Here is a 27,986-nt window from a genome sequence, read left to right on the forward strand (position 1 = left end):
ATGCGCATGTGAACTGCTTGTGACGTCACCAAGGGAGTCTTACACGCGGTGGTCTGAAGTGAACGAGGAATAGCCACATATTTTTTCTTCAAAGACAGACCCATGGCTGCCGCAAACGGTGGAGATAGTGTTCCCGAAGCCTGGGATGATATATCAGGTGGGACTGGGGACGCCGGAGGCGAAATGGATTCAGGCTTCGGCAAGAAACCAGCACTAAACGTCGATGCACCAGTCTTCATGCCTGGCCAAAATGTGTTTGCCCCCGCATTTCAGCCATTTGTTCCAACTGTGCCCAATTCTAGTTCTCCCGAATCAACAAACACAGACAACGCAGGTACGAGAACATAAAAAAAGTGCTTGTAACATTGCTTGGCAGAGTGATTGGTTTAATTGACTTACAATGATTGTGTACAAAGTTTTCAATTGATCGAATAACTGCCCTACCCAAGCCGGAAAGTTCTGGCTTATGATTCCGTTATGTTGCAAAACTTGCACCATAATAAGAAACAATAAGAGTTAGATTCATGGTGCTTTTGTTTTCAGTAATGTCAAAACCTTTTTTTAGAAGACATGGCTTCAAACTGCTTCATTTGTTGGTTTTTAAGTTTCTGTTTTTCTTTGAGGTAAATCCTTCTTTTAATTTTATCTCAATGTCTGGCAAGACAATGACAGTTGGCATTCTAAGCATTCCACAGTTCCAGGTGACCAAGACAGCCCCCAGAAAGATGGGACTCAAAACTCAGAGGATGCTGAAGCAGACAATCAGAAAGGTATGTTCATGAGTCCGCATCAGCCTTGATCATTCTACTTAGCAATTTAATTTTCAAACATATTGTTGTTTTAAGATCAGCCCAAACCACAACCCAGCCACTGTTTTTTAACTAAAATGAAAAACACATATACTTAACAGAGTCTGCTCCTTTCCTGAAGAATTGCTATTTTTATAATTATTCAAGTTTGCAAACAAATGAACTTCACTGTCTTCAGATCATTTTTTCACAAAATGTATCTTTAATTGTTATCTGATCTGTGACACTGACAGTATCAAAAGTCTTCCTTATTGACAGGCATACCTATGAAGCCGATTTCTAGGGCTGTCAAGCAGCAAATAATGTGAGCCTGATGGAATTATAGAAATCTGACAGATCTAGATCAAGTAGATGTATGTTGAACCTGAATTTTCGAATGCTTTTTCAGAACCTGAGGAATGGGACCAGGAGGATGAAAAACCAGAGGCAGACCAGCAGGGTACAGAGGATGTTGACGATGAAAAGGAGGAAGATGAGGATGAAGAGGACGAAGATGATGATGAGCCGATAGTTGTACCAAAGAAGAAGCCGGCAGAGGCAGTAAAAATCAGAAAGGATCATATCAATGTGGTTTTCATCGGGCACGTTGGTAAGTGAAATTGTTCAGGTCATCAGAGGAAGATACAGTGGTCTTTTCAAAACATGCACACAGTGTGATTGAAGTTCTTGTCTGTAAAGACAGCAGTTAGAAACTGAAAGTAAATAATGATAATAATAAATCACTTTTCGTTAGAGCAAGTCCGGATTCACAGCTCCAAGCGCTTGGGAAATAGCCAAATATCATATGGAGCTGGTTGTGGTTTGTGATTGTACAGTGGTACCTCTGTCTAACAACTTTGAAAATGTAATCAAAATTCGGTCGTTATATGGAGGGGTCGTAACATGGAGGATTGTTTTGTTATGTCCGGGTCCGTCAATGATCCCGAATGACATTGGCGTTTTGATTGATGCCGCCCACAAAGTAATGTTATTATTTCCTTAAACGATTATGGTAACCTGTTTTCTATTCAATTATATACCCACACAGTTTTCTTGCTTGTTGAATCAAGCCCCGTAACTACTCGTGGGTTAAGGTTTGAAATAAACAAACTGAGGTCGAACGAAAGCATGCGGTCCCAAAACATGCACATCGATGTCGATACCAGCTACTAATCATAGTCATACGATACCCGAGCAACGATTTGGTTAAAAACAAAGAAAAGTGTCCCAAACGCAAGGAACAAAACGAATAAGAACCGCGGCAGTGTGTTGAAACTGATGTAAAATTGTAGCCAAAAGCGTCAGTTTTCACGATGAAACTTGACTCACTCATTCAACTTTGAAGGGACAACTGCACTACGGACTGTCCACAGAGTTGAGTAATTTAGGACACGCCACTACTCACCTTCAAATTTCACCGACGGGATTCTGAGGAGAATTTATTGATTCAAACGAACGCGTGGTTGTATATCGCGTCATTCGGTCACGGATCGGGGAAAACCAAGAACAGTTCCAGATTTCAAAACCCATGTTCGTCGGCCACCATTGTTAGCTAGACCGAAAATGTTACACGCGCTTTGCATACGTACATCGCAACATTTCATGACGTCACAACTTTCGGTTTTGGTTCGATGTTCAGATTACTTTCATAACGTTTCTGTAACTTTGCGTGTTTAAAAGTTCTTTACAAAATGAAGCAGACATCTGGCGAATGACCTTTATCTATTCAAAATAAAGTAATGACCTGAAATAGAAACGAAAAAACATGGCTTCAGCCGTTAGCGTTGCGAAGTGATGTACACGGACAGGATTTCAGCACGTGTTTGTGTCCGTATCGCTTACTCACTCGACTGGAGATATAAGTTAGAGTAAACCAAACCCGGGATAATTTTGGGAAAAGTCGTTATAAGTCCACGTGTGGACGGTCGTATTAGAGAGGGGGACGTAATATGGAGGTGAGAAATACTAAGACAAAGAAAGAGAAAAAATCAGTCGGAGAAAAGTCGGTCGTAATATTGAGGGACCCGTAAAAGAGAGGGGTCGTAAAGGGAGGTACCACCGTAGTCACATTTCAGCTAAGCCGAGTCTTGTTCCCAGGCTCAGCGGACAAAAGGTCAGATGGACCTGGATGGAAAATATGTACAGGTCCAAATGTCCTGGCTTCAAAACAAAAAGGATGGTCAAAACATCTCCATGTCCAAAATATCAGACGGTCGACCCAGTTAGCTGGTTAGAGCACCCGTGGCTCAGATAGAAAAAAAAGAGTATGCGTCACGAGACAGACCTGAGAACGAGCCTACAAGCCAGACAAAGGTACAGATGGTGTGCATGAAATATCACAGTCATGTGTGACTGCTACAACGTTATCTCTGTGGAGCTGTACATGGGTCAACTGTTTTTGTTGAGTCATGCTTGTGCTTGATTGGAACTGGAAGAGTCACATAACGTATATACGTGCAGTTATTCTCCCATACTCAGAGGGCAATAGGTGAATAGTACCTGGATTTAGTTTTTGTATGGGTCCGAATGCCCTAGCTTTGTCTCTTCGGTAGGGAAATTGATTGAAGACCTGTTGTGTTACATGTCAAAACCATCGGATGGTCGACTGGCCAGGGGTCAGATCAAATAAGTATGTGTCGGTGACCGAAGATTGAGGCCTGAGAACAATAATATGCATGTAAAAACAGATTAGGGCAGTGGTGGATTACATGATGGCTTATTGTTTATACAGGAGGGAAATTGTAGAACCTGGAAATCATACCACTGGACACCAAGTTTTTTTTCTGTCAGTTGTACGCAGCAATATCATATTTAGTAGTGCGCAGTTTATTTGCTCAGCTTACACGGTTACTGTTTGAAATGTTTGCAGATGCTGGAAAATCAACCATTGGAGGACACCTGTTGTAAGTTGACTTTTATTCCTTTTCGTCTGTGTTTTTGTTTAGTGCTGCTGCATTTAATCATGAAATACAAGTGGGCAGAAATCAGAGTTAATCAGTTATTAGTATTCAATGCAGCATTCTACTGGTCAAAGAGCACTTAGCTGAGAAGAAGTAGAGTTTGTGTTGACAGATGTCATATGATTCAGTTTTCAAGGATTTAGATAAGCTATATTACAAACATGATATGATTTTCCATAAATTTCAAAGCCCCAAGACCATTTGCGAGATTCATGCAGATTTATTGAGAACATTTTTTGAAATTGTGTGGGTTGATTTGAACATGGACATAATGACCCCCAAGGATAAAATGCTTACACTTACAGACATATGATAGTATGAATTTATGCAGTGATTGGTGTTTCTTGATTTTATACAGTGATTGTTGTTTCTGAATGAAGGTTGATGTGTGTGCAGGTACCTCACAGGAATGGTTGACAAACGAACACTGGAGAAATATGAACGTGAAGCAAAGGAGAAGAACAGAGAAACATGGTAAAAAAATGTTGTTCTGATTTGTATGCTTGCATTGGAAATTCTGGTAACTTGACGTGTGCTTATTTATTTTAGGTATGAAAATAAATTCAGGCTTCATTTCCCAGAGACTTTTTATTTTTACCTTAAAAACCCCACCCCAACAACAACGGAAACACAAGCTAAAATTTGTTTGCGTAGTACGGAAGGCAAGGGATTTGTCTGAGTTCCAGCCATTGAAGAGCTGCATGTGCCTGGGTGGAACAGTTAACAACACATGATAAAATTAGCTTTTCAATGGAGGGCATCTTAGAATGTAGGTAAAGTTACAGAGGCTTTATGAGGAAATGTAAAAAAACAAAAAACATACTAGGGGGAAGTCTTCAATCTTAAAAGGGGAGAGTCCACTGTACTGATCTCAATTCATAAAAAAAAGAAATCCTAAACAAATATTCTGCCAACAACTTCTTCAACAACTTCTGGGCGATTCGTCAGATAAGTTTATTTGTTTGTTTGACCATAACGTTTTGTTTAATTAAACGTTCCAATAACATGCCTTTCTGATGCATTAAAAAAAAGACTTGTTGTTTTCTCGTGAAGGTATCTGTCATGGGCACTGGACACCAACACTGAGGAACGAGAGAAGGGGAAGACGGTTGAGGTGGGACGGGCCTACTTCGAGACAGAAAAGAAACATTTCACTGTTCTGGATGCTCCCGGTCACAAAAGTTTCGTCCCAAACATGATCTGTGGCGCTTCACAGGCCGACCTGGCCATTCTGGTGAGTTTTGTTTTCTTCTTTTTTTTGTGTTATGTGTTTTCTTGTTCGTGTGATTGGATTTGTTGATATGAATCTACAAATCTTGGTTTCAACCAATCCGACCCAGTGGTTGGTTCCAGCCCTGTTGGGCGCTTTTTCATTCACCAGTCCCTGACGCTGTAAGGGTAATTTCTTGAACGCATGTTGCATGTTGGTCACATTCCAAAAGCCTGTTGTAGTAGGGGCATAGAATTAATGAATAACAAAGATCCATTTTTTTTATATTGCCAAGGACAGCACACCAGAAAGAGATAAAGAACCACAGCCACACAGCTAGCTTTAGGCTTTAACAGTCGAATAATGATACACATCTTGATACGGGAACACACATACATTACATATAAAAGTTCGTGACTTGCAGTGTGCTTTTCATAAGTACATTTGTCTTTTTGATTTGTTTGACAGGTGATATCAGCAAGAAGAGGGGAGTTTGAAACGGGCTTTGAGCGTGGAGGTCAGACCAGAGAACACGCTATGTTGGTCAAGACAGCAGGTGTCCGGCATCTCATCGTGCTAATCAACAAAATGGATGACCCTACAGTTAACTGGGATGTTGAGAGGTAATGTTAATGTCATGTCAAGCAACTGATGTCGCCCCTGAAAATCTGTGGAGATGAAAGTTGCTTGGACTTGATTATCTCCCTTGGTTATGTCGTTTCAACTTTGTCTCCCTTCACTGATGCATACCCATAATGATAATAGGTGGCACTGTGTGACACCATAGTATGCATCATAAAAAAGCTAAGCAGATGTGGCTGGCTGTAGATCTTTGTGATGCGGCCGTTAAATGTTACAAAGAAACCTCCAGACATGACGTAAGTTTAGTTGACCCTGGTTCTTCCAGGTTGAATTCAGGTAAAATATCATAATTATCAGCATGGCTGTTCCGCCAAATGAAATTGGTTAAATAAGGAATTCCTTATTTTGTAAATCTTTAAAAAAAATAATGAAGGTGAGTTGTATGAGCATTGGTTCTTGTGCGAGGTATGATTTGATGTTTTTATGCCAACTTTTGACATTTGTGGGCTGTTTCTTTTTCAGATACAATGAATGCAAGGAGAAGCTCCTCCCGTACCTGAAGAAGTGCGGCTTTAACCCCAAGACAGACATCTACTTCTTACCTTGCTCCGGGCTGACGGGCGCCTACCTGCGCTACGCCCCTGAAGAGGACTTGTGTCCCTGGTACAGGTAAGCTGTCAACATTGGCATGATGCTGAGGATTTTAGATTTGTGTGTGTGTACTGAAATCCATGCATGTGTGAATAGTCGATGCACATGAGCAATAGATTTTTAATTTTGCCGCTTCAGTCACTACTTTGCCGCTTCTCGGATATTTGCCCTGTATAGGGAATTCCTCAGTATATGAAGAAGAAGAAGAAGGGTGTATTTTTGATGAGGACATTGTAGCCATTTTGTCAGAACCATCAGGTTGAATCTACTTTCTACTCCTAGGCATTTTTGGTGTTGTTTATAATAATAACCAATAGTAACTGATAATAATAATAACAGCGTTTATAGCGTGAACCACTGTATTGTCTGAAGTTTAGTTCTTTTTGCTGACCTAGGTTTCATGTGAATATTCAAACAAATGCTCGTCTGTTTTCTACAGAGGTCCTTCACTACTGGAGTACCTGGATTCGTTGCCTTCCATGAACAGAGAGAACGACGCACCTGTCAGGGTCCCAGTGGTTGACAGGTACAAGGTGAGATCAACTGCTATTTTTCCAATGTTTTTTTTTACTGGGTTTGTGTGCCTTAGCCGACAGCTTACTCTCAAAAGATTTCACTTGAATTTTGAAACCACTAATATGAAACCTGTTCGAGCCATCTGCTTTGTGGTTGTTTGCACTGCCCCTAGTAGTTTAACAGTGAGGGTGTAATACATTTATCATCACTTGTTTGCACTCCAAGATGCAGGAATAGGGACATTATGGTACGGCAGACGTCAGCTCCTTGTTAGCTTGTTTATGGTCTAAAAATGGCTTTCTTGGATTTATAAAGAAAGTCCAGCAGACGTTAGCTCCTTGTTAGCTTGTTTATGGTAAAAAAATGTCTTTCTTCGATTTTAAAGAAAGTCCACAATTATCTTATCCATAAGGTACCGTTTGTCCTATTGTTCTTTTCTTTATTTGATAAATGTACGCAGATGTGCCAGTGAAGTTTGAAGCCCACTACTTTTTCATGTGCTGGCAGTTAATGAAATACAGCTGGATTTAAGTTTGCATACAATCTTTAGTGTTTTTTCTTAATTAAATGTTTTTTGTTTTTTGATCAAGTACCAGGGATGTTGCTACAAATTCATACCAAAAGGACAAATGTCCTAGCTCTTCAGCATCAATAGGACATTTGACCGCTTTCAGAAATTTCAATAGGACGTCAGGATTTTGTCATTTTCAAGAATGACACTCGCCGTGTTCCCCCCTGTTTTTGACCCTCGTGTAGCACAGGATGCCGTTGAATAGCCAAACGTGTTCAGCTTTTGTTGAACTTTGGCAGGCTTTAGATTTATTTTTCGGTGGCATAACTCAGTGCGCTTCGTCAAAATGTCTCGAACTGAAAGCAAAAGCAGACGCAAGACTTAGTCAGTTGGAGTTGTCTCCCATACTCCTAACTTTAATGTGCTCAGACCTGTTTACCAGTACAATTTGGGCGTATTTTGTACGCCAAATTATTATCGGTACGCAAATACGCGACACACGCACAAAATACGCATAAGAAATAGTCTAGAATACGTTTTCCGGTGTTGGTGTGCTGATTACGGGATGGTACAACTGATACCGGTTTCGGTCGTGGGGAGATAACCATGACAGCGAGTCTTCAGCTGTGGAAACCTTGTTCAGTTGTTGGCACGTGCGATCTTCTGGACAATCGTGGCAAAATGAAGCGGACAAATTTGCCAGTTTCGGATGACTGTACGAAGTCTAAACAGCAGAAGCAGCAGATTTTCTTGGAGAAATATAAGAAAGAGCCAGGAATTGTGGAGTCTACTATGGGAAAAAGTCATGCACACTGCAAGTATTGTAAATCAGATTTCTCCGTTGCCCATGCTGGGAAATATGACATCGAACGACACTGCAGTTCCAAAACTCACCTGGACAAGGTTGCTGCAAAGAAATCCGCTGAAAGCTGCCAAGGAATTATGAAGTTCATTCCCGCAAAGCAAATCCTGCCAGAAGAAAAGGCTGTAGTCCGTGCTGAAGCAATGTTTTCTGAGATGATTGTAAAAATGAACTTGCCACTGTCAACCGCAGATGTTATTTCATGAACTTCATCTTTTCATTATCAATCTGTTTGGAAGACACTGGTTATAATGCTATAAACTGACAGGTAAATAAAATTGTTTTATCCCTGTTGTATTGGAAGGAGTTAAATTCTGAAGGTGTTCACAAACACGTTTGCACCCACGCGTACATTTTCCCTAGCCCATATATATGGCTTTGCTTGCAAAGTACACCAACTTTTTGAAAAATACACTCAACTTTTTGGGAAAGTACTCTTGCCTCGGGTTTAGGGTAAACAGGTCTGTGTGCTGCAGACGGGTGTCGCCCAAACGCAAGATCCGCACTGCACAACTTCAGTGCACCTGTACGCGAGAGTGCTTGGTCGCTTTTTGAAAATGTGTATCTTGAAAGGAACATTAACGAATATCGCGCTGTCCGAAGGAATTGAGTTCTTATCGGACAATGCCAGCGCTTAGTTCAAAACGATAGGACATCTGACCGCCATGCGGCTATGTGAATCGGACATTTGAGCCTCTAAATCGGTCTATGTCCGATGCCTAACGACATCCCTGAAGTACATGTATCTTCTAATGCAAGCAGACGTGTATACTGTAGAAAACTGTTAAAGCAAATCTTGTGTTATTGATGGGATTTTTCCTTCTGTTTTCAGGCTATGGGAACAATAATGCTGGGCAAAATTGAGTCAGGTGTTGTCACCCTCAACCAGAAACTGATGCTCATGCCAAACAAGGTGAGTTAAAAAAACAAAAACCATTCCTGGTCGACGTCATTTGTTCCTAAACGTGATGTCCCCTGTTGTCTACTTAGTTGACTGTTTATGATGGCATCCATTAGTACTCGTATTAAATTTCACTTTGGCCTCAAGTGAGAAGCAGGCGACATAAAGCAAATGTTGCCTGTCAATAACTCTCTCATACCCATGACACCCATACTGGGCTGCTGTGCTTACCAGGGTTTAGTCTGGGAGAAAAGGGCAATGGGACATTTGTCCCACTCAAACAAATTTTGATGGGACATAGTCGAAGGCAAAGAGGCCTGTACGCGTTTTGACTAAAGATGCAAAAGGGTGCAATATGGTGCCATCTGAGAATTAGGCGCTATATCGTGTTATCTGTGTGTGTGCGTTTAATCCGATGTAAAGTGTACATTTGGTGGCGCAGTGGTACGTAATCTCAATGCGCCCTTTGACGCACTGAAGGGAATTGTGATGGGACATTTTCAGATTTAATACGCCAATGGTGCAGGGCGCACTAGTAAATGAAACCCTTGCTTACCTACAGCCAGCAACTCGAACTGACGCTAAACTTCTTCCTTCTCTTTCTCAAACCCGTAATTTCAAACGACTATTTAAAAAAAAGAATTTTGTTAATCTTTGTTTACACACGGAAATGTCATTGGGGTGTGCTACTTCCCTTTTTTGGTTGGTTAAGGGAGGTAACTGTGTTTGCCTTGTGTTTCAGACCCTTGTGAAAGTGGTGTCCCTGACAATGGATGAGGAGGAGAGTGAAGACGCGTTTCCAGGAGAAAATGTCAACATCAAGGTCACAGGGGTCGAAGAAGAGGTCAGTTGTTTGCCGTTGTGTGAAGTGGGCGGGTAAAGCGTGGTGTGAAATACAAAGGAATCTATTAAAGACCTCCACAAATCTGAGAAAATCAGGCCCTAAAAGAAGGGAGTCTGAAAATGGAGGTCAACTTATGGAACAGAAAGTTAAACAAACCAACCATGGGGAAAGTCTTAACCTGGGGTGTCTTTAAAGGGGGTTCCAGTGTACAGTGGTACCTGCCATGTGCAGCCAATTTGATGAGTGGAAACCTCGGAATAAAGGACACCTTGACCACAATATACCTGCATGATAGGCCACCTACAGTGTAGGGACACTTTCAGATGGTGCCAATAGTGCCTTTTTTTGGGCTTTTAACTTTTTTTGTATTTACATTTTATTTTATTTTAAAGGGTCAACAAATTCTGGGGTTGGAAGGAAAAAATAGAATTTGGTCGGAAAAACAAAAACTTTTTTCTTGACAGACAAACCAGCAAAAATGTGAATGTGAAGCTGCATTCTTTTTACGTGGGGAACAAAAAAAAAAAAGCCTGAAACTATTTTCTTTTGTAAACAACTGTTAAGCATGAAGCTTTAACGTCGAGTAACCAATGTTTCTTTCCGGGTTGCAGGACGTGTCACCAGGCTTTGTGCTGTGTTCACCTGAAAATCTATGCCATACAGGGCGTATATTTGACGCACAGGTATGTGGATGAATAGTTGTAACAAATTGTGTGTGTGGTTATATGTTTGAGTGTGTGTGCGTACATGTATCCCTCTCTCTCGCTCGCATCATCTCTATCTTTATTTCTCTCTCTCGTTGACCATTTTGAACAAAGAGTAAGTGTACTTGTACCTAATCTTGAAATTAAATTACATATTCTTACTCCGAATCACATAAAGAGCATTGACGCAGTCTGAATAGCTAAGGTCTGAAAAGGCTACCCGTCTTAAAGTTTAAAAGGGAAGCAACCCAACCACAAAAAAGGTAAACACAGCTATGGCAATGACCATATACCCGGGGAGTTACCTCCCCTGCTGGGTATGTGACGTCACTTCCACTGCTGCACCACGTGGTATACTCATTCGACATCTTTCAGTTCTGACGAGAGGTCGTGTTTCCAAAGGCTCTGTGTGCGTTGTTGGAGTTTTCTTAACACCCACCGACCACCTACCCGTCTGCTTATCTTCTACCTGGTAGTTGGTGAGCTCTTTCCATTTTATCTTGCTTTTCGTAAGAATTTTTGACTTGTTATTGATAACTTTCCGTCCTTTTTGGACTTGTGAATTTTCGTCAGTAACTGTTGTTGTTGTGTTGGCCGCCATTTGCATTTTTGGCCGGCATGGCATATAACGCGAGTAGACGTGGCAAGGGCGATGTTAAGGGCAAGATTAAGCCTAAATCATCTTCTCAAGGTTCTTAACCTGTGCTAGTTGTCCTTTCGGACAAAGAGAATAACACTGTCATGTCTGTTACCTTTCTCCCCCCGGGGAACTCGTTGTCGCGAGCGGTATTTCTACTACTTGCGTCACTTCGGCGGCTTGCTCGTCCTCGTCAGACGGGCAAGCCTCTCTTGTTTCTTCTTTGTTGAGCTCCTTAGTTCCAGAGATTCGCAACTTAGTACGCGACGATTTGAAGCGTGCTACTCCTGAGGAAAGCCTTGTCCATCCGCCGGCAGGGAGCGATGTCCGCTCTTTGGCGTCTTTTTCCTTTCCTGTTGCGACGGCTTCCGGTGATACCGGAACTTCTACTACTGCTTCTGCTTCTGCAAGAAGCTTACAAGGTATGTCGAGCTTGTCCTCCGGCTCTCGTGAAGCCACCGGACGGTGTCTGTAGATACGGAGCTCACCTGGCACGGGTCACTCCCGTTTTCCTGCTCAGTTTCGTTCAATACCCATTCAGCGTGAGTTCGATTCTGAGCAAGGGCGGTTTCCTTCGGAAGTCGCGCTTCCGGGTTTTCCCGGAAGCGAAGGTCCTCCTTCACACTCCCATTCAGCGGCAGTTGTTGGAGTTGACCGTGGACTGGCCTCCGGGCAACAGGGCTTCCGGCCCCAGTCATCACGACCAGCGTTTCCACATCAAGGTGTGGCTTCGCCGGCCGTGTTTCCGGCTTAGACCGGATCCGCTTTCTCTCTTCCCGGTACTCCTTCTCGGATGTCCGTGGTTGAGAGTCAGCTTCCTGACTATGGCCAGTTGGGGCATTCTTCTCTTCACTATGGTGTTGGGTCGACACCCCTTCCTGTTCCGGCGGCTTCAAGCTTGTCGTCAGCGCTCCCGTCCCTGCCTTCCGGTATGGTTACGGGACATGACGGTTTTCGGTCTGACGGATTTCCGGTTTCGGCTTATCCTGACCGTCAGCTTGCCTCTGGTTCAGTTGACTTTGGTCAAGGTCATCCCGACTATTCTGACACGCAGTCAATTGGCTGTTAGGGCAGTCTTCCTTTCACCATTCTGGCGTTGGGTCGGCTTCCCTTTCAGCGCCGGCGGCACTGTTCTGACCTCTCTTTGTCCTGTTGCGGGCATTGGCGCTTTCAGAGCACGGGCGGTAGCCGCTGGCGCTGCGCTTCCGGTTTACCGGAAGCATAGGTCCTCCTTGGTATTTACACTGTGTGTTCTTCCCTGGAGTTGACCGCTGACTGGCCTATGGGCGTTCGGGCTTCCGGCCCCAGTCATCGCAACCTTCGTTTCCGCATCATGGTGCGGTTTCGTCAGCTGTGTTTCCGGCTCAGTCCGGATTCGCTTTTCCTCTTACGGACACTCCTTCCGGATGTCGGTGAGCGAGGATGTGCATCCGCCCTATGGGCTGTTAGGGCAATCTTCCTTTCACCATACTGGTGTTGGGTCGGCTTCCCTTTCAGCGCCGGCGGCACTGTTTTGTTCTCTCCTTTGTCCCGTTGCGGGCATCGGCGTTTTCAGTACAAGGGCGGTAGCCGCTGGCGCTGCGCTTCCGGTTTACCGGAAGCATAAGTCCTCCTTTGTAATTACACTGTGTGTTCTTTCCTGGAGTTGACCGTTGTCTGGCCTACGGGCATTCAGGCTTTCAGCCTCGGCCGTGACAAGTAGTCTCTTCACTGGTTGGGTGTTGCGTCTACTGTCTAGTCAGTTCTGGTGGCTTCGGATTTTTCCGCCTCTTTTTCTTACCCTCTTACGGGAGGGGTTGAGGCAGGACGGTTTCCGGGTGGACGGGTTTCCGGTTTTCCGGTCATCCCGTTCAGTAGTTTTCCACTGGCAACTGTGACTTCGGCCGTGTCAGTTCTCTTGGCTATTCTGTTATACAGTCTTTAGCCAATGATCAGACATGTTCTGGATTTCCGTCTAAGCTCTTGGCTTCTCGCGAGGTCTCGACGGAGGTTACTTCCACATATTATATGGAGGTACATCGGCTTCCTCTTTGGTTGCATTCAGCGATGTCGGACTTCCGTTCCGCGAAGGAGGAGTTTTTTTTCCTACTTCCGGTTCAATAGTCACCTTCAATGTGGGTACCACCTTTCGCAGGTTTTTGGCTCGTCAATCTCCTACCTGAAGTGGTATCCACGGGTTCCGGTTCTGCTACTCGTTATTCACGGGTCAGTTCCGGAACACGCTCAGCCTTGGCTGTCTTCGGCTACACAGGCTTCGGTTTTGGTTTCTTCTTGTTATAAGAAGTTCTCTTCTCTGAAGCTGGGTCGGAACTTGCTGGTGTCTTTGCTCTTCCGCATACACCTTTCTGGTAATGCAGGAACTTAGAGGATTTTGGACGTCAGTTTTTGGAATTTGCCTCTTTTTCAGTCGGAGATGATCGTCAGAGCGCCCTCGCGCTCTTTCCCGGAGTCACTGAACCTTTCACACTTAGCGTGTATCAGGACTCTGATGACATCTCCACTCTGTTAGTCAGCCCTGCTAGGGCGAACGAAGTGCAAAAGGGGCTGTCCTCCCTTCACCTCATTTTACAGTCAGGTGTCGGAGGGACTCGTTTCTCTCGCATTCTCAGTTCTCTGAGCAGGCTAGGAGAGACACTTGGGCTTTGCTCGGGGTAGAGGGACCTACTTTTCGAACTTTGGTGTTTTTACCAGAAAAGAAAGGTAGATTCAGTTGAATAGAGATCAGACAGATCACTGACTTCTCTCTACAAGGGTTAAAGCAGAGCTAGCCTCCTCATGGGAGGCATGCTCAGGCCTCGGGACGTTTTAAGCCGGAGGCCAATAGGCAGTCTCTGCCTGATTCTCGATTGTCGAGAAATAGATCACTTTTGGGCAGGAAGGAGGACAGCCATAGCAGCAAGCCTCTCCCCACAAGGAAGTGCCCCCGATCACACACACACCCCCCCCCCCCCCTCCGCCCTTCGCTTGGGCGATGGCGGGGGGGTCTCCTACTTGCAATTTTCATTGGATGGTCTCTGGACACAGCCAATAGTTGTGGGAGTGGTGAGGTCGGGCGACTCCCATCGATCTTATGTGTGCATATTTGCTTATGCTTGAGTCCGATCTTTTAACAGTGATCTAGGCCCATCAGCTCGAGCACCCGCTGAGGTCTCTTCTGGTCTGATCTAGCGCTGTTCTTTGGGTATACTGCTTCAGTCCTCAGTGAGTGTAACAGTAGTTCAGCCACGGGCTGCTGCAGTGGCACTTCCGGTTTTACCGGAGAGGTTGTTTCTTTCACAGACGCTTCATAGGTACGTCTGAGTTTTGGAACAACGGCTGACCTTAGGGCATCCAGGTTTTTTAGCCTCGGCTGGTGCAACAGCCATTCCACCTGTTGGCGGTGATGGTTGTTGTTTTCCCTTTTCTTGTGGCTTCGGACTTAGACTTTCTTCCTTTATTCTCATCTTAAGCAGGAGATGAGATAGGACGATTTCTGTTCGAGTGGGGTCTCCTGTCGTCAGGCTTCCCCGTCTTTTCTCACTTTTGGCCACAAGCTTCTGGACTTGGTCCTGGTTTGTCTTTCGCCGAGGCTGACTCTGTCTTTCTCTAGCGATCAGACTCGTTCTGGTGTTTCGTCCAAACTTAAGCTGCGCTTGAGTTGGCCTCGGAAGTAACATTCAGATTTTCCTGAGGGGGCATTGTCTTTGGCAATGTATGTTTGAGGAGTCATTCTTTGTGGCTTAACACCTCTCTCAGGTTTTTGGCTACTCCTCTCCTTTTGGGCAGAGGGTTAGCTAATGTTCCGGTTTTTCTTTGCTGTGGGCTTTTAGCCCAGCATCTCGTTTGACAGCCGAAACTTACGTTTCTTATGTTTACCTGTGTACTGTTGGTACTTTGGTACATGGTTGTCCTTCGGGCTTCATGGCTTTCAGCCTTAGCCCGTGCCATAGCCTCCTGTCTAGCGTGGGCGGCTATGGCATTTTCGGTTCCTGTGACTTCGGATTTGGCTCTTCCTCTTCTTCCTCGTCCTAGCACGAGGTGAATCAGGACGACTTCCGTTGGGTCGGGTTTCCTTTTACAGTCACCCTTCTACCACAGGCAACTATGACTACGGCGTTTGCCCGTTGATCTCTACGTCTGACTCTCAGTCTTTCAGAGTTAGTCAGACGCGATCTACTTCCTCGTATTACCTCTCTCTCTGCTTTCGCATTGACTGGTAGAGGATTACCGGCGAACGTCTCTTTTTCGGGATTTCCCTGTCGAGGTGGGCTCTGGTACCTTGTACTCAGTTGTCTCCCTCTCTATCTTGGTGGATATTAATCACTCTTTTCTGGAGCTGACTTTTATCTCACAGTCCTTTCGGGCTTCACTCCTTCCCAAGGTTTGCGTACTTTGGCATGATTGTCTTACGGTCTCCGTGAGGTTTGTCCTTCACTGTTCTGAGTGGACATCCTTACGCACGGATCGTTTCTAGGGCGGCATTTCCTTCCAATAGAAAGGGGGGGAGGGGGGGGGGCAGCTTGTCTTTCCCCCTACTCGGCTCGGGTTAATCCAAGGCTGGGGTCTCTTTCTGGGTCGTTTGGTCCAGGAGATCGGAAGAAGTGCTGGGCTCAGATTTCTGGCTCTCTGATGTTGTCTTTCGCAACTTTTTTGCCTGAGAGACATCTCGGCTGTCAATCAGGATGGGTCTCAGGCCCTTACCTGCCTTTTTGGCAGTGGGCCAGTTCCTGGCTAGGGTTTAGGGTGAGTTAGATTTTCTTTCTCACTGAGCCTTTTTCCTGACCTTTTGGCAGCAGGCCAGTTTTTTGGCAAGGTTTTAAGAGTGAGTTTGGTTTTTCATTCCCACCGCCTTGTTGATGCTATCTGCTCTTTATGTGATTCGGAGTAAGAATATGTAATTTAATCGAAAATTTTTAAGTAAATTTTCATTTCATTAATATACTTACCCGAATCACATAGTGTATTCCCTCCCGCCAACCCCGCTTATGATATTTTAGTTTTCTTTAATGTCGAATGAGTATACCACGTGGTGCAGCAGTGGAAGTGACGTCACATACCCAGCAGGGGAGGTAACTCCCCAGGTATATGGTCTTTGCCATAGCTGTGTTTACCTTTTTTGTGGTTGGGTTGCTTCCCTTTTAAACTTTAAGACGGGTAGCCTTTTCAGACCTTAGCTATTCAGACTGCGTCAATGCTCTTTATGTGATTCGGGTAAGTATATTAATGAAATGAAAATTTACTTAAAAATTTTCGATTTCATTCTATCAGTATGCAGAACTGTGATGTAGTGTCCCTTCTGAGTGTCTGTTGAATTTGTTAGCATTGGTGGTGTTACATTGCCAAAATGGCTGAAGTGGGGCTTTAGGCTGCTGGCTCCCATGCTAAAGAAAAAACAACTTGAGATGATTTAAAGTTTCAAACTGTAGCAGAAGATCAGCTTTCTCTTGTGCCATACCTAACTGTTAACATATGCAGTGATACTGCTTTGATTTATTTTCTTTGGCAAATTGACGGAAATGTCCATACAAGTTTCAGCAATTATCACAAGTTGCAGGCAGTTCTTGGCATCATCTTATTCCTACCAAAATGCTGGCAAAGTTTGGCAATTTCAGAAAGTTTCAGCGTGTTGCTGTCTAAATGTAAATCGACATCTCTGGGCCCGTATGCTTATGGGGGAAGTTCGCGACAACTCCCGAAGTTTTGAGTGACATCGGAAGTACTTGCCTCACTTTCGTATGCATGGGCCGGAAAAAGGGTTTACCTCGAAGCAAAGCGAGGAAGTAACTCAGGGTATTTTGCGACTACTTCTAAAGTTTTGAGTGACATCGGAAGTACATCCTCACTTTCGCATGCATGGGACGAAAAAAGAGTTTACTTTGGAAGCTAACGAGGAAGTAAATGAGGGTAAATGTACTACAGCCAGACCCAGTAGTAAACACGCTACTTCCACAGTTTCTCAGTGCATAAAGGCAGGGCTTTTCTTCAGTTTTTCATGTCAAACCGAGCTGACGCTCCCAAAGAGAGAAAATAGAGGGAAAAGTCGTATCTTCTGCATGCATTTCGTGCAAATTTCCCTGAATACAAACCTGAGTTGCCAGCTTTGACTTTTGTTTGTTCTGGGTCATTGGCCACCACTCTTTCATTCCCGCTTATACGAGGGGGTTACTGTGTTTCTATGAAAATGGGCGTCGTTGTGTGCATGTGTGAGTGTGTGTGTGTGTGTGTGTGTGTGTGTTTGTGTGTGTTTGTGTTTGTGCGTGCATGCGTGTGTTTGTGTGCGTGTGCGTGTGTGTGTGTGTGTGTGTGTGTGTGTGTGTGTGTGTGTGTTCGAGTGTTGAAGTGTAAGTTTCTGCTATTTTTTTGGTCATTGCTTTATCTGTGTGTGTGTGCGTGTGTGTGTGTGTGTGTGTGTGTGTGTATGTATTTGTGCGAGTGCCTGTCTGCCTGTGTGTGCGTGCGTGCGGGTATAATTGTGCGTCTGTTCCTTCATACGTTTGTTTGCGTGTTCGCGCGTGCCGTGTGTGTGTGTGTGTGTGTGTGTTTGTGTGTGTTTGTGTGTGTGTTTGTGTGTGTGTGTGTGTGTGTGTGTTTTCGATGTTATGTGTGTGTTTGATGGTGTGTGTGTGTTCGACGGTGTGTGTGTGTTCGACGGTGTGTGTGTGTGTGTTCGATGTTATGTGTGTGTTCGACGGTGTTTGTGTGTATGTGTGTGTGTGTGTGTATGTGTACCCACTCCCCACACTATGATGAGCTGACTATATTTGCGCCTTGATATTTTATTCATGTTCTTACGTTTTATGCTGTTTATTGTGATTCACCACACCCGAGTTTATCGTAATTGAGATAATAAAGTGTTCTATGTCTATGTATTATGTCTAATACACATGCACACACGCACGTAGGCTACAAAAATCCAATCTTGACTTTGAACTTTATATAAACATACATCCTCTTCACAATTAACGAGGACAAACGTAATTTACAAACATCTAAGTACAACAATTTTTCTGTTTAAAAAATTCGGACACACATTTTCTCAAATAATATGAAATTCGCTGAACTTATCTTCTTTTCACTACACCTTATATCTTGATTCCCAAAAAATGGAGTTCTGCCTTTTTAAATTTACCATGTAACACAAACATTCGCTCTGACCAAACTATTTTTGTCCAGCAGTTTTACCGATACACAATCATTAAAAAAAACACTACCAAAAAAGTTTTAAGTTAACCGACTTCGCTACCACATAAACAACCTTTTTTTATTGTCCCCAACATTCTGGTCAACGAAATCATTATTATAGACAGTCATTCTATTTAAGGACAATCATCACAGCTTTCGTTCAACCAGTTAAAAACAACAATTATAGTAAAAGCTACAGCGCGATCAACGTTTGCCCATTTACGAACTCGCGATGAGATTTGTTTCTTCTGGTCACCAAGCCTACCGTTTACAAACGCATGCGCACTAATTGGGATTCCCCAAATTTTCTCGACCTTGACCTCAGAACTCTCGAAGCCACTACTTTGGCGTTCAATTTAGCTCGTGCATACCGAGTAGCTGGCAACTTTGCTTTCGAAGTTCCCACTTCCAATGTCAAGGGCCTCTCGCTTGACATAATTATACGACGATATCGCATCTCAAGGGTCCTTACCCATCCAAAAGAAACCTCCAGCGCATACTACAATTGCAGGACATTCCGTTTTTAAAGGCAGCTCATTGGGAAATGATCTCAGACACAATATCGAAGACGTGAAATGCGTCAATCGAGCAACTGTCGTAACTTGGCTACAATGAGACGGTCTCCTACCTTGCACCATAGACACGGACTGTGATATTCTTGTTTAATGCTTAAAACAGAGTGACTCAAAAGCGACAGTTCGATCAGTTACTGACCGAATAAAACGTGCTCGAGTCATTCGACGAAGGTGGCGAGCTTTCAAACCAGCACGACTGAATAACTCAGAATGCCTTTTTTTCATCATGCCTCTATTCTACACGAGTAACATAGTGCAGTGGTAACGGTTCCGGACTCTCGTTCATTCGCTCCGGGTTCAAGTTCCGCCGGGAGCTATATATTTTTTTCATTAATCTTTTCCTTTTTAAGCCTCCGCAATTGCATTCCGGCTGCAAAAACCGGGTTTTGCCTCTGTGTTAATTTTATTCATTTGCAAAAGAAACCTTCCTATGCTTTGAAAAAATCATATCATGTCTTGACTTTCAACTGTACGCGCGTGTGTATCACTACGGTGAGTATGTGTGTGTGTGTGTGTGTGTGTGTGTATGTGTGTGTATGTGTGTGTGTGTGTGGGTGTGTGTGTGTGACGTGTCACTTGTGTCATCATAGTTTCAGTGTGTCAGGTATGAGTGTAGATTGAGAGAGAATGAGAGAAAGTGAGAGAGAGTGAGTGTGTGGTTATTTGTTTGTGACTGTGTGCGTGCGTGTATGGGTGCGTGTGTGTGTGTATATGTGTGCGCGCGAGCGCGCGCGTGTGTGTGTGTGTGCAGTGTGGTGTGTGTGTGTGTGTGTTTATGTGTGCCGTCAGTGTCACTTGTGTCATAGTCAGTATGTGCATGAGTGTACGTTTGTCTGTGTGTGCGTGTGTCGTAAGAGAGAGAGAGAGAGAGACACTTCTTTGGCAATTTTGGACCAGACAGCGTCTTTATGTTTAACAGTTAGACTGTTCTGAAATTTGGACAGAATAACCGTTCTTTCGTAAAACACTTCTGTCAAGAGTACAGCAATTTCACCATCTGAAAAAGGTGCAGAACGCCCCTCCGTGTCTACTTTCTTTTTGAGCGGCACACCGTGCCTTGCCATTTTCGTTGACTGCCATGTTGATAGAAACGTGCGCATGCGTATTAGTAGGGATTCCCCCAATTTCCCCGACCGTGACCTTAATACTCTCGCTGTCACTACTTTGGCGTTCAAGTCAGTTCATGCATTGTGAACAGTTAGAAAGTTGACTTCGGGAGTTCCCACTTCGAAAAGAGGCCTCTACTTCCAGTGTTTCTTACTTCTAGTTCATGCATACGGGCCTTGAAGTGCATACGTTGTTACAGTAACTCTTTGAGTGTGTTCCAGTTTCCATTGCAGTTGCTGTTTTGAGGTTATATCCATTGTGTTTATATGACACTGCATAATTTGATATCGGTCAAATATCCTCTGTGTATACGTGACGTTATGTCTTCTCTTTCAGATTGTTATCCTGGAACACAAATCCATTATATGCGCTGGTTACAGCTGCATGCTACACATTCACACCTGCGCAGAGGAGGTCACAATCAAGGTAGGTCAACTGTGAGAGATATAGAGAATGCTACTTGGCTTGCTGTGATATACCAGATATCTATGTTTACTACCAATTCAGTGCCCCATATGGCTTTTTGACCATCAGGACGGATGCTAGGTGACCCTCTAAATGTTATAACGTTTAGGCAGGGACCCTTTTTGTTTATCACGCTAAAAATTAACAAGACAAAGTAAAAATGTATTTCAACAATATCAGCGTGATTTATTCTAAAGAATGACACTTCAAATGCTGTCAGATAATACTCTTTATCTAAAAATATACTGAAAAGCGAGTTTTGTTGGTGGGTGCGTTACGGAACAGCAAGGCACCGCCCACCGTCTGAGTGTGCAATGCCGACGGCTCACTTGAAATCTAAATGATCAAAGTTCGGAAAAATCAAGTGAAATTGCGTCACTCGCTTTATGTCAAATGTATCTTTACGTCATTTTCCAGGCCCCCCCGCGGGTTAGGGGGAGTCCCATATTGGTTGGGACGAGAAAGAATTTACCCGATGCTCCCCAGCATGTCGTAAGAGGCGAATAACGGATTCTGTTTCTCCTTTTACCCTTGTTAAGTGTTTCTTGTATAGAATATAGTCAATGTTTGTAAAGATTTTAGTCAAGCAGTATGTAAGAAATGTTAAGTCCTTTGTACTGGAAACTTGCATTCTCCCAGTAAGGTAATATATTGTACTACGTTGCAAGCCCCTGGAGCAAATTTTTGATTAGTGCTTTTGTGAACAAGAAACAATTGACAAGTGGCTCTATCCCATCTCCCCCCTTCCCTCCGTCGCGATATAACCTTGAATGGTTGAAAACGACGTTAAACACCAAATAAAGAAAAGAAAGTCATTTTCCATCCGTCTGGAGTCGGTTCTAAATCTGTCGCTCTCTGTTCAACGAGAAAAAGCGAAGAAACTGAAACGCATGTTCAACATGATTTATCTTGTGAGATTGTTGTGTGTCAAAGGCATTTGACCTGTGAATATTCATCACGTCAGGTGTGTTACTCTGATTGGCTGACTCAGGTCACGAGAAATCTTTGACTGACAGGCATAATCAGGTAGAAGCGCTTGCGGCTGTTCTGTCTAATTCGCGGGGTCGCTTCAAAATTTCTTTTGGTCGAATTAAACGGTAATAAAACCGTTATTTCTAATATGCTGACTGTTAGCAAATGAAAACAGACATGTCTCACAAACGATATCAACATTCGCCTAAAAGGCTCATGCTTGATATCTTTTTTCTCGACATGTCTTGTTATCATTTGCTAACAGTCAGCATATTAGAAATAACTCATAATACCACAAGTGTAAGCCTGTTATCACACAGCAAGCCATGTAGCATTCTGTTTATCCTACATTCTATACTTGCATGCCTTATGCTCCAAACGTCCTGGAGTTGAAGCATCCAGTTGAAGATGCATTGTATGGAACCTCGATCTCTTCCAAAGCATCTTGAAATGATTGACGATCTAGAAATTATAGTGTCGCCTGCAAGTTCTCAACATTCTTCCAGTGGAAACAGCAAAATCAAAAGTGTTTTGAATGATGTTTGTCTCGGGGACTTCAACATATCAGCAGTAGAAATTAATCGTCACGTCACCACCAGGCTGTGCGTGTATCGCTATTGTATATCATTAACAAAGGGGTATTCTTGCATTGTATAATAACAAAACGGCATAATTTTCCAGATCCTGATCTGCCTGATCGACAAAAAGACAGGTGAGAAGACGCAAGTGCGGCCGCGCTTCATTAAGCAGGACCAGGTGGGCGTGGCGCGGATGATGGTGAACGGAGGCATGATCTGCTTGGAGACGTTCAAGGACTTCCCACAGATGGGCAGGTTCACGCTCAGAGACGAAGGTCAGTCACAAGACACTTGTTGTTTCTACACAATCACAGTTTTTCTTCTTCTTCAGAGATCTGATACACGAAGGGAAGTAATCGCTCTAAATGCATACGGCATGTGTAATAGAGTAAGTGAGAGTTGTGCAGAACCAATCTGGCACCCGAGAGAATAACGAGCATTGAAATGAACATGCCACTTTCATCCTCACTTCCCTTTATCAGATCCGTAAACAGCGCTCTGCCTCAATTGTTCAAGATTTTTTCAGTGTTCCACTGGTTTTTGACTCGCATGAGTATTCAGGGTCTTTGAAGTGGGCGCAGGGGGGGTCGGGAGTCCACTGTCATAGGACATGACAAAGGGGAGTCTAAAAGCATTTTCTTTTTATGTCCTATTCTTTTTCAGCATTCACTTACAACTAGGTCAGACTTTTGTTATGACTCCTATGCCTAGACATCGTCTTTTTTCTTGTTTTCCTGTAAAAGTACTAAAGATAAAACACTTTCGTGGTTGCTAACCTAACAAGGACGCTGGAACTCTTATAAGGTAACTTTGCTGGAGTCAGGATAGTCAAGTAAGCAGTAGTACAACTGGTAACTCAGGATTACGGTGCAACTCTAGATCAAGCAAGACCTTCTGGGTTAACTTAAGTGCAATGAAAGGAAGGGTTTTTCCTTCACTGACCTTGTTTGATTGCCTGAAATGAAGAATTGATTCATTGATGCACGTAATATGAACATAACGTTTGTTTCTAGCAAGGACGTTTGATGTGATTGTGTGCAGGAAAAACAATAGCCATCGGCAAGGTGCTCAAGATTATCGACTAAAGTGACAAAGTGAAAGGCTACTGATTCCGATAACACCACCCCCTCGGCTGCCAAACTCAGGAGTGTTCCATTCAGAAGCTTGGCTTTGTGGCAAACTTCTGCAGAAGATGGAAAACTGACAAGACGGAGCACACACTTTATGTTGAAAGTGTGATTCTCTCTCTGCTGATTTCCGCAGCGTTTTCGGACAAGTAGTGCAGGCGTAGGGATACTGTGTGCGAGGGATTGGACTATTTGTCACCACATGTGACAGGAGACTGGCCAATTTGTCACCATCGAGGGGTGTGACGTTGGGGGGGGGGGGGTGGCCACCCCTGAGCTGCCCCTCCAAGCAGGCAGACACAAGCAAGCAACCATGAACCAAGCTACCTAATAACTCTTTTAAATACTACAGCCTTCTTGAGTGGGTGATTGACTGAGTCGGATGCATAGCTCACTGCAACCCCCCCTCCTCCCTCATTCATTCTTCCAGTTTGTTTTTAAATCTCGGATGTATCCTATTGCTTTTTATATTGTGTGTACCTCTGGAGGTATGGCTATGGTTGTTCTGAGGAAAATGACAAAGTAATCCTGCAAGGGTGGATCACAGTTTCAGGATGGTAAATGCTGTCGCCTTGTTTCTTTATTTATAGCGCTGTACAACAAATTTCCAACTGCCCACATCCTTTCACTGCTTGAGTCTATGATAGTCAGGACAGGTAGACTGGGATCAGTCGTAGCTCTGATCTGGTTTTATACAATTCAGAAAACATAATTAGACTGAGCATTTGTCATAGCTCCGAGTTTGTTTCGGACAATTCAGAAAACCTTATTACACTTAGCATGAGTCACAGCTCTAAATTGTTTTGGACTATTCAGAAAACACAATTAGACTGAGCATTGGTCATAGCTCTGAGCTTGTTATGGACGATTCAGAGAACAATTAGATTGAGCATTAGTCATAGCGCTGAGCTTATGGACGATTCAGAGAACAATTAGACTGAGCATTAGTCGTAGCTCTGAGCTTGTTATGGATGATCCAGAAATTATCACAAGTAGAATGGGTTTTAATTTTAGCTCTGAGCGTGTTCAAAATGATTCTGAAATCCAGCAGAGGATGGAACAGGCATTTGGAAGTTTGATCAGTCAGCAGCAAATGCAAAATCTGATGGCATCCTCTCAGGCAACTGTTATCTGCTCTTCTTGTTGTGAATCTTGTCAGTAAGAGTGAAGTCTGCTGGACTTTGTTATCTTATCAAAATGAGAGCTTGGATAGAGAGTGAGAGAGCGAGTGTGATACTGTGAATGAAAGAATGAAGGCTGGTTTCTAGTTCAAAACACTATTTTTGTTGTTTGCTATTTTTGTGCACATTCTTGTAGCAAGGCATTTTCTGCTCATAGTATGCGACTGAGTTTACAGAAGGACTTTTTGAGTTGTCAGTGTTTTCTGTTTTCTGTTTTCTGTTTTCTTCCTTTGGCTGATAAGAGACCTGTACAATTGCTTTTTCTTGTTTCGGCAAACCTTGCTTAATTTTCCATTTCTTCTTGTCAAGCAGATGATGTGCAATGTGAAAGAGAAGATATTTTGCAGCGCTTGTCTGATTTGGAAGGATTAACCTGTTCATCAGCCTCTTTTCTTTATCTATTTTTCAAATGTATTTATTTGTTTCGGTAATTGGTGCCAGTTGTTTACAGAATCGAGACAGATTGAAAGTGACGGTTGACAAGTCACAATATGCTCTTTTAGTTTATGTTTGCATACTTAAGTGAAGCATTTGTTGCAAGAGTTGTCTTCTTTTTCCTTGAAGTTTTATGAGATGAAATGATCGTTAAAGGCCTGTATGTTAAGTTTACTGTTAGCTTATAATGTCTAGACCAAAGCAAATGTCTATTTTTTCTCTCGACCAAGGAACTTTGGGTTGCCATACTGAGGCAAAGACACATTTGTGTCTTCTATACTTCACATATTAACGGGGTCAATCACATTAACGGGGTCAATCACATATTAACGGGGTCAATCTTTGGCTGGCAGAATGTAAAGGGATATGCAATTCGGTGCACCATACCGTGTTGTGACAAAGAAAAGAAACTGTGGTATTGTTTTTTCATTAAAATATAGTGATTCTTCAGGGATGGGGAATGGTATGTTTGTGGAAAGGTCAATATTTGGCTGTAAACCCTGGAAAGCGTCAGGAATTTTGAATCTTGTTCTTCCTTTTTTCTGTGATGACTTTGTGTTACAAGCTTTAGGCGTTTACATTCGAGTTCTGCATTGTGGTTTTCATAGTTCTCAGCAGTGAAAAAAAGTTAGTTTTTTCCCCTGTGGATCAGCAGATGTGATTTTCGTTACTGGATGTGTGTGAGTTATGAACAGCTTTCAGCCTATTTGAGTGCCCAGTAACTATACTAGATGCTGTTTGGCAGTGTGTGCATCTATTGTGATGATACCTTTTCACGTAGTATGTTCTAGAGAGTGGCATGCGAATGTGTGTGTTCAAGTTTATCTGTTACAGTTACACTTATGAAGATGCAATCTTTTGCAGTTCTATTTACTGTGTAAATGAGGATGTATGTACAGAGGAATGAAATCAAACTTGCATAAATAAAATGTATGCGGTTTTTGCCTATTTTGTCTTATTTTTCAGGGAATTAGTTCCGTCATTGCTAAAAGATGTGTTGGCTACTTTTCGGCATAAACATGACTTTTCAGCTACACTTCTAAATTGTGGTTGACATTTTTTAGCAAAAGAGAGACGAAATATAGCTTCTGTTACAGTAACTAACCCAACCTAAAACTATGAGAAAAAACCCAAACAGAAACAGAAGAAAATGTACTGCCATGGCATGAGAGAAGATTGCTTGTCTGTGTTTGTTTTTGAATCCATTCTTGGGTGTATTTCATGTTGAACCTTTAAACTTATATAATTTTTATTAAGAATGAGATTTTTCTGCAGTGAATGGTTACATGACAGTTGAGGGTTTGAAATGTACAATTTACTTATCGTGGAATAAAAGGCCTCAGTTTCTTTGCAGTGAAGTGAAATGTACAGGGTTTGTATACCTTAACATGTTCTGATTGTGTACATATGAAATGTTTTATGCCCAGCAAACTCTGTGCTACCTTAATCAGAAATTGTTGCATTTTTGATCTAACGTTCGTGTACATCAGGAAAATGGATTATGGGAAATGGGCTTCATTTTCATCTTAATGTTATTGAATTTTTAGACAATAAATAGGTTCTTCAGAGAATAGCATTTCACTGCTTTTTAATCACACTAACACAGTAGGAAAGGTTGAACTAGTGTATTTGATGATTCACAATGTGTAGAGAACAGTTTAGCGTTCTGGAAAATGAGGTACAAAGTTTGGGCTCTGTTTTAATTTCACATTGTTCATGCTGAGTTGACTTTCTCTTAAAAAAAAAAAGAAGTTTGCAAGATGATACTTGCAGAAAAAAAATCAGGCTCTGGAGGATTGAGCTGGATGATGTATGCATACATGTACTACATCAGTCGGCAACCCTGCTATGTCTTTCACATTCTTGCTTAGTTTTCAGCATCATCTGCGGCCAAATGTAGAAAGGGACATGCGAAGAGGAAGCTAATAAAATTCCCGTCGCATGACTTTTTTCAGAATGAAAAAATCTGAAATACACAAATTTAAAGGTTCAACATTACAGCATATAATCTGCTGAGCAAAGGTCTTTGAAGTGTGTTGATTTGCTTTTAGCAGAGTTTGGGTTTTGGAAAACACAATCTTGCGGTAGATGAACCTTGAACCATGTGAAGGGCAGATCCCTGTTATCATAAAGATGATGCTGAAAAATGTATGTGGTACTAAACAAGGCACCAACACTTACAAGCTGTAGTGAGAAGAATTAAAAACAATCCATTCATGTTGGGAGATTGAATGCTATATAAAATATTTCAGTGCGACTTACTAACACTGACCAACCAATTTAAGAGTGACAGAATTTCACAGCTTCAGAGGGCTACACGTGAATTTTTGAGGTGAGCTGGTCATGCTTCTGACAAAACCTTTACATTTCAGGGGTACATGTATTCTCTCTTATCTTATTTTGTGATGTAAACATGATGATGGGAAAAAGCAACAACCCACTGAAGTTGTCTTATCATTTTCAGCCATCACCTAAAACGAATCGTTCCATGTTCATACAAGTCGCACTTGTTCTCCTATGGAGATGTCCCAAAGAGAACTAAATCCCTTTTTCTGGCCTGCCATATCCTGTGCCTTTTGCCGTCTCATTTATGTCTGAATTCAGTTGATTTTTCAATGGAGAGTTTATTTCACGTGACTATGTTGCTGAATTTTTTCTTTCACGAATGTCTGTGCAACTGATTTAAGAATATGGCAGGTTTGGACCGCTATAAACCTACTGAGTGAATAAAAGAATCTACCAATGGTTTTTTTTTATTGTTTCTCATGCATTTTTTTCTCTCGAGGGTTGGGTAGGATGTCAAATATTGTAACTTGTAAGAATGTATGAAATGAAAATAAAAGGGCATTCTCACATGATATGTCTGATTTTATGAAACCGTTTGTGAATTAAGTGAGACTAAGTATGATATCAGATCTGTATGCATTTCGTACCACTCCTTGTTCTGTTCGTGTATTTCTTTCTTCTCTCTTTCTGTCTTAATTTTTATTTTTTATACATGCCGTTATACTCAGTGCCTGAGGTACATGTAGCTGAATATGTCACGTCAGCTCATTATTTAAGGTAAGGCAATGTAATACTAAATGCTAAAATTCATTTTCGGCTGGGGGACACTGCCCCCCTAGACCCCCCAGCAAGGGCGCTTGTCCCTGCACTCCGCCAGAGGACCCCGACCTTCCAAAATGTTGAATCCTGGCAACATTTTGGGCTCCCACCCAT

The 27,986-nt window shown here is 42.8% G+C and overlaps 1 protein-coding gene across 3 annotated transcripts; it reads left to right on the forward strand.

Annotated features, from left to right (window-relative positions):
- On the forward strand, positions 1-27,625 carry LOC138957537 (eukaryotic peptide chain release factor GTP-binding subunit ERF3A-like). Of its 3 annotated transcripts, XR_011453072.1 has the most exons (16): positions 2-334; positions 696-770; positions 1,198-1,398; positions 3,658-3,691; positions 4,145-4,222; positions 4,802-4,982; positions 5,427-5,581; positions 6,063-6,209; positions 6,631-6,724; positions 8,913-8,993; positions 9,724-9,825; positions 10,437-10,508; positions 20,346-20,435; positions 22,128-22,299; positions 23,066-24,008; positions 24,061-27,625. XR_011453072.1 is itself a non-coding variant. In XM_070328649.1 (15 exons), the coding sequence occupies exons 1-15, from the start codon at positions 103-105 to the stop codon at positions 23,107-23,109; spliced, it is 1,752 nt and encodes a 583-aa protein (XP_070184750.1). In that variant the 5' UTR covers positions 1-102; the 3' UTR covers positions 23,110-27,625. The 3 variants fall into 3 exon arrangements, 2 of the variants coding, with proteins under 2 accessions (XP_070184750.1, XP_070184744.1); XM_070328649.1 differs by having other exon boundaries at positions 1-334; positions 702-770; positions 23,066-27,625; XM_070328643.1 differs by having other exon boundaries at positions 23,066-27,625.
- The last annotated feature ends 361 nt before the right edge of the window (positions 27,626-27,986 follow it).

Source organism: Littorina saxatilis, linkage group LG2 (assembly GCF_037325665.1).
Source record: "Littorina saxatilis isolate snail1 linkage group LG2, US_GU_Lsax_2.0, whole genome shotgun sequence".
Classification (NCBI taxonomy): Eukaryota; Metazoa; Mollusca; class Gastropoda; order Littorinimorpha; family Littorinidae; genus Littorina; species Littorina saxatilis.

Bases quoted from the DNA above. Each gene is read 5' to 3' on its own strand.
- LOC138957537 (XM_070328643.1), top strand. From the start codon at position 103: ATGGCTGCCGCAAACGGTGGAGATAGTGTTCCCGAAGCCTGGGATGAT. The intron at 335-695 runs GTACGAGAACAT...AGCATTCCACAG, and splicing joins AACAAACACAGACAACGCAG to TTCCAGGTGACCAAGACAGC. The intron at 771-1,197 runs GTATGTTCATGA...ATGCTTTTTCAG, and splicing joins TGAAGCAGACAATCAGAAAG to AACCTGAGGAATGGGACCAG.